We start from the raw sequence: 6,822 nt of genomic DNA, 5'->3' as shown, positions 1-6,822 counted from the left end.
AACTTTAAGACCAATTAATTGATTGTTCTGTCTAGTTTGAGGACTTTTGGACTGTATGTTAGAGGTGTTCAGTTTATATTAGAACAATATTGAGCCTTTTCCTTGGAATAAAGCCTGTCAGTTGTGCCACAGGTATTTGAGATGAGCTTCTATGAAACATCAACTTAACACTAGGTAGAATTCAAATGGTAAAAATTGCTGCAGTTAAAGAAAAACATGTGATCATCAGAAAGATCTATAATTTGGAGATCACTTAAGGTAAAAGCTCTACTTTTATTTTGAAAAATTATGTCACTTCAAAGTTAACTGACCTCAAATGAACACACGGCTTCAGTCCAACTGAAGGGAGTTAAGTATAGTTATGTTCCATCATTTGAATGTTCTAAAGGTCATGTGGTCTTTACTCATTCATACCCTAAGGCAACACCATTTACATTTACATTGACTTTATAAACTATGCTGCCAGGGATGCACGAGAATAAAGTTCAGCAAATTTATGAATGTGCAAGTCTACTACCTACACAGTCTCCAATTTCTGCCAACAAGTAAACGTTCAAATGCTCACTGGAGAAAAATCAATATCGCACAGAGCAAGCAGAGATCTTAATATCAGAAAACTCCGTGAAAGTTATTTTCCTCCTGCTCTCTTAATTCAAATTTATTTCACATCTTACAGGGGAGGGGGGAAAAATTCTTAAATTTAGAAGACCATGATTAGCCATACCAGAACACTGAAAAACAAAACCAGGATTTTTTATGCTTAGAATTAATTTCCCAACTTATAGAAATCTTCGTAAGAGCTCAATTTAGCTATCAATACTAAATACTACAACTACTAAGAAAACTAGATGACAAGGTTAGCTGAGAAAGATGAGCAGGGTTTTAATACAATGTTGGATCTAAGCCTACAAGTGACAAGTATTCAGTTTATCAAAATAAACTGCATTCATAAGTGGCAGTTCAAAAGATTTTGAGTTGTAGTTTGGTTTTTTTTTTTTTTTTTTTTTTTGGGTGTAGTTTCTTCTTTTCTTCCCAATTTCCAGTAATTTTCCTTTTCTTGTATATTAACATACACCCTTCATTTCCTTTCCTCATAAACTAGTCCTTTCAATTTTCTGTAATTTTTGAAATATGGAAAATAATGGTGAAGAATGTTAGTGCCTGCTTACAGAAAGAGCTGCCTGCTTAGAGGACACAGGCAAACCTAGAGGCCATGACCTCACCTTTAGTACTTTCTTCATCTGAGTGTGGCATCCAGCTTTTCTGTTTAATCCCACTTTTTTTTTTTTTTTTTTTTTTTGCAAAGGAACCATATGATTAATGATTCAAAATGTATCAATTTGTAATTTACCTGCAGATGAAAGGTGCTATGGCCTTTCCTAAAACCAATTAGGATTGCCCTGAAACTGATACTATACAGAAAGACGGGATGTCAAAGAAGTTTTCATAAATTTTCCTGATTACAGTTCCATTGAAAGTCCCAAAAATATTCTTTCAGGAGTATCCTTACCTCTGAATTAATTACTTTAATCAGGAAGAAAATGTGATAAACAGTCTTAGTTAACACAGAAAGTTGACGACATCTCTCTAGATACACTTGAATAGAAGGCTCTACCCTTTGCTGCAGTTTACTCCAGAAAAGAGTCAGTTCCCTAGAACAAGAGAACAATATTTCAGGGCCATCAATGCAACTACTAGTCTTATAACAAGAAATGCAAGGCTAAGAATAATTTCCATTTTGACTTTGGGAAAGGAAAAAGCCTGAAATTTATTTACACCTTGTCTTTTATTAAAATACCCACACTATTAAGTATCTAAATTTTAAAATTATGACAATTCCAGAAAGACAGTTCAGAATAAAATCTCTATTACCTACATAATTTACTCATTATGTGGCCTTGGAAAAAATAAATATCTTGCACAGTAGTTTACTATTCACACACTGGAACTGTATACTTCTGAACTCTTAGTAATTACTAACACCTACAGAAGATTGGCTTTCCTCTGTGGTAGATACACTTCTTCTAAAGCTACTCTTCTTAAAGAGCTGAATGCGACTGTGACTTAGCAAGAAATTAGCCCCCAAAGCCTAAGAGCATCACAGGATCTACATTATCTTATTTGTTCATTCCTCCTCGGGTGCAAAGAGCCAAGAGTACCTAGTACCTTGTGGAATGCTGTAACACCCAAAACTTTACCAGACTCTCTTAAAGCAAAATCCTGTATTAGCAGTTTTCTCCTGCTGCTGCACATAAAATAGAGATGCACAAAAAAAGCAAATTCTTCAAGAATTATACAAGTTTGCTAGTTAGCAAAAGGAAATTAAAACCCTAACAGCTCAAATATTTGCCAACAAAGACCAGTTACTTGTTCCCACATTAATGACAGCAAGCCCTAAACCATAAGTATCTTTGTCTAGCTTATTATTGTAGTTATAGTAATAGTAAAGAGCTTCTTCCTTTTTAATTTTGTTAGAAAAAGAAACACTGTTTTACTACAGGACACAAAGAACAGTACTTCCTCATTAAATGCTGACATAATGCTGACCATTGCCTGCAGTTATTAAATTTCTTATTTATACAAAAAAATTATTAACCAGCTATTGGTATTTGCCTCATCATACAGACACCCTTCAAATTCCTGTAATGGATGCTTGTCTTGCAAAATCCATTTCTTTTTTAGCTTTCCAAGAGTCTTATCTCCTTTCTGTTTAGCTCACAGATTTTATCAGCTAAAGAAAGTTAACTTATGGCTTATGTGTCTTCTCCTGACTAAGTTTTTGTTCTTAGAAAACAAGATTCAAACTCACCAGGCACAGTACATCTCCCCTTGCTGCAGCTGGCGAGACAGAAATGCTGCACATAGAATTAGAGCACTTTTTTCATCTCCATCAGATTCCAGGTTACAGATCATTTCTAGTGCATCTTTGCAATCTACTTCTGCTATCTAGAAGAGAAGAAAGAGAAGAACATGACTCAGAAGGTGGCTGTATTTTCAGACACACAGTCACATTAGCCTTTGCAAGACAATAATTCAGAACTTTAACAGTTGGATAGAGATGAGCTTGAAAGCAAATCAGTGTATTTTTAGACAATATCAAAACTCATTATGGCACCAGAAAAACTGTTCTATTAAAGTGAACAAACTTTCTTCTTAGACATGACTTATTTGTATCTAGTGCCCCAGTCACCTAAGAATTTTCAAGTATATTAATTATTCATATGTATCACATACATATGGTAATAGTGATATGAAGACATAACTTTAAATTGTAGCTTAACACAAAAAAGAAAATTACTTGCAATTCTAATCCAGTTTACTTGTCACTGATGTCGCTACTGCTTTAATACAATAAGCTGGGTGGTTAATGAATCTGAAGTTTAACGTGACTGTTGTAGTACTTTTTTAAAAAATCAAAGATATTAAGAAAAGAAAAGCTGTACAGTAAGAAGCAAGTCATCTGAATGCTGTTCTAGAAGAACACTACAGTCTGTACAATATAAATGATTTGTCAAGTACCAATTGAAGTACTAAGTTTTATGGCAAATCAAAGGAGAAATCACAGTTGTCCAGTACTACTAGACAGCTATATCAGTACTGAATCAGTGCACTTGCTGTAACAACTACTGTCTAATTTGATTCTCAGTAGACTGGTTTGATTACCTCAATTAGTGCATCTGGCAGGACATGCTGGTATTTATTCTTTGACACCAGCAGCTGAAGAATAGCTTAACTATGACAACGGCACTGTTGGAAGTCTCTCTTGAGAAATCACAAGACCACCCAAAGCAAGAAACAGAAGTGCTCACCCAAACACCCAGCTGGTCCGGCACTCTGGGTAAGGCAGCAGCACAGCTGGGTTGGGCACCACGGTATCCAGCAATCAAACTACAATTTTGAATAGTACAACTACTTATTTTCACACCTCTAAATTGACACTTTGTAAATATACTAATAGCCCTTCACTGAACGTCATTGGACATTTAATAACCTCAAAGTCATCCTCTAAAGAAAACTGCATTTCTTAATAAGGAACACTATAAATTTAATAGTAATTTAGACTGAAGATCTGATTTGCTCAGTGCCCCATCTCAGACAGGGACTATCAATGAAAAGCTTAGAGAAGAATATAGTGATCTGAACTTATAATAAGGGAACTTTCTTCATTAAAAGCTTTCCCAGCCTGTCACACTTCCTAAGGGACCCTGTTTCTAACAAAGGTTTGTAACATTAAGTTTGTCAGTCTAGCATTTCATGTACTGCAGGCTTGAATTCTTCACATTATTGAAGGAAACTATTAAACTAATCCATGCCAATAACTTGCTTAAATGTTACTATTCTGAACAGATATAAAAATTTCCACACTGATAATATGGTTTTTACTTTTTTTTTTTTACTATTTTCCTGCTGTTCTCACAATACAAAATGACTGTCCTTCTCAGTTTGTAAGTCCATCCTGACATGGTAAAGTTTATCTTCCTTCTCTTGGTGTAAGACATGATCTTTCCAAAATGGTTAGCAATATTGCAGTTAGCTGAGGCTGCTAATCTAAGCAACCCAAAGCTCAGAAATACCTGAATTAGGTTCTCTCTGATAACCCAGTACAAACTTATCTGTATGTTATGGCATTGAAAGAAACAAGGCTAACCCATTCCTTTCGTCCAGGGAATTCATGGTTCATTCACTGAACCAGCCCATTCTGTGTTAGAGCTGAGTAATGAAGGAAGCCTGTCTGCAGGGTCAGAAATTCCAAGTTCCATTGCGTGTCTCCAGCAAACAAAGGTAAGATTGCACAGCCCTGTCACAGCCCCTCCTAAGCTAGTTCTGACAGAGTCTGCAGCAGCCAGAGCTGGGAGGAGAGCAAGACTGATCCAATTCTACTGAGTATCTGAAGAACAAGCTCAGTGAGAAGCTGTCATCTTAGAATTTCATCTGTATCTAGGGCAGGAAAGTTTTCCAGCTCTATTCAGTGCATAACTCTTATCCCTTAACGTTCAATTGCAATATGCTTTAATATTTAAAAAAAAAAGATGACAGCAACAAAAAGACAGCAGAGACATTGGCATTCAAGAAAAGTGACATTTGCAGTTAGTTTTCCTTCAAGGAGGGAAAAGGCTCAGCTAAAACTTTGTAGTGGGATGAGAAATGAAGATGCCACCTGAAAGAATGCAAAAGAGCAAAGCTGTCATCTCTTCTCTGATTTCTGTATTTAAATTAGAAGGATTTTATATTACAAACCAGATCAAAGATCTGATTTTACCTTCAATTGCACCCAGGAATTTGGGTGAAGTTACATTTATTCTCTGAACTGCAAGCAGCATCTAAAGGACCCCATTCTATATACTAGGTATACACGAAAGGCAATATAGTTCGAGTAATAAGAGTGGGAAAATTATTAACTTCACTTTACTAAGGAGGTCTGAGGCAGATTTTTAAAATACTTCAAGTAAAATCAAACACAAAGTTGTGGCACAGCCAGAAAATGCCTATTAATGACCAAATAATACACTTCCATGAGTGTTTTCCATTGCTACTACTCAGTTTAAAAGTAACATGAATGAAAAAAATACCAAAAATAATTTAGATAATATTTTAAAAGAAAAACCTCTTCTATAGAACACTAGTATATGATTAGTGACACTACTATTATTAAAGAAATAAGTCCAAGAAAAAAAAAAAATCTGCATTATTTACTTACTTCTTCCATTAGCCTTTCATTTGGTGATCCTGAACAAAGACAGACCAGGTAGGTTTGCTTGAAATTGCCTTTCGCACTGATTTCTGGATGGTCAGAGCAGAGTTTTGCCAGGGCAGTAGCTTGTGCTAATTGCTTTGTTTTCATTAGGTGCTTAATACGCATATCCAGCAAGACAGGGCCTTCTGACACTAAAAATTCATTCACTTAAAAAAAAAAAAAAATCCAAAACATTATATGCATGTTACAGACTTAACAGACTGCATTTAGTTATCATGGTTGACCCCTACAATTTACACAAATCAAAACAGATATAAAAAATACAAAGCAAAGATAAAGGAAAAGCTTCTTGGTGAACTGCACTTCTTTATCATAAAGATTCCCTGTCACAGACCTTTATATACTTGCAGATTTTAATTCATTCTAATTTCTTGGCTAAACAGCTGCAACAAAACAAACTGAGAGACCATATAAATATTAAAATATTTAGATACCATTTAGTTATAGCTCTACAGAAAGACAACGCAAGCCACTACTCTCACATCCTTTGTACGCTTGTGCTATGCCTTTGCTAATGTTGTCTTTTAAAGATTTTGCTATTGAAGGATATATGTGACAAGTACAAAAGTTTCTGAACCCTTTTTTATTGGTGTGAAATGTTTCATACAGTCAAACACTTTATGGTTCTTCAACCAAAAAAGTTTCCTTATTTGAAAAAAAGAGGCATATCTTGTATACATTTGACTGTGCATAGTCTAAAACTCAAAAGAGATGGGTACTGAACAGGATTTTTCAAATATGCTCCCACAGAGCTAAACTCTGTCTACACTAACAAACTCTAAGTACCTCAGTTAGAAGGCATAAGAATTCTACAAAAAGGGGGAACACAGGTTAATGTTCCAAATCTTAGACATACACCTCTGGTCTCATCCCGGTCTTCAAGATCAAAATTGTTCCAGCTTTGAAGCATGACACTTATTACTACCTCTAGAAAATTTAAAGTCAATTATTAAAACTAGACAATTTTCTCTAATCCTTTTGACATCATCTCCTCCCTGTTTCAAGGTACATATATAATGCATAAAAAACCAACATGGTTTTCAAGTGCCCTCACTTTAATTTCATAA

At 35.1% G+C, this 6,822-nt stretch overlaps 1 protein-coding gene across 4 annotated transcripts in view; it reads right to left on the bottom strand.

Moving 5' to 3' along the window:
• The window catches only part of ZNF292 (zinc finger protein 292), a 49,234-nt gene that overhangs the window by 8,349 nt on the left and 34,063 nt on the right, over window positions 1-6,822 (bottom strand). Inside the window, exons 5-8 of one of the 4 annotated variants that reach the window (XM_085574820.1) lie at window positions 5,699-5,901; window positions 3,810-3,888; window positions 2,810-2,946; window positions 1,511-1,652 (exon numbers count right to left, since the gene is read on the bottom strand). In XM_085574820.1, coding sequence (XP_085430946.1) covers window positions 1,511-1,652; window positions 2,810-2,913 — 246 coding nt within the window. In that variant the 5' untranslated portion in view covers window positions 2,914-2,946; window positions 3,810-3,888; window positions 5,699-5,901. Of the gene's footprint in view, window positions 1-1,510; window positions 1,653-2,809; window positions 2,947-3,809; window positions 3,889-5,698; window positions 5,902-6,822 lie in introns of those variants that run through there. The other 3 variants (XM_021545826.4, XM_085574821.1, XM_085574822.1) reach the window with 3 other exon arrangements.

Source organism: Lonchura striata, chromosome 3 (assembly GCF_050655825.1).
Source record: "Lonchura striata isolate lonStrDom1 chromosome 3, ASM5065582v1, whole genome shotgun sequence".
NCBI lineage: Eukaryota > Metazoa > Chordata > Aves > Passeriformes > Estrildidae > Lonchura > Lonchura striata.
Note: the sequence above shows the minus strand (reverse complement) of the source record. Positions and strands in the feature narration are given on the sequence as shown.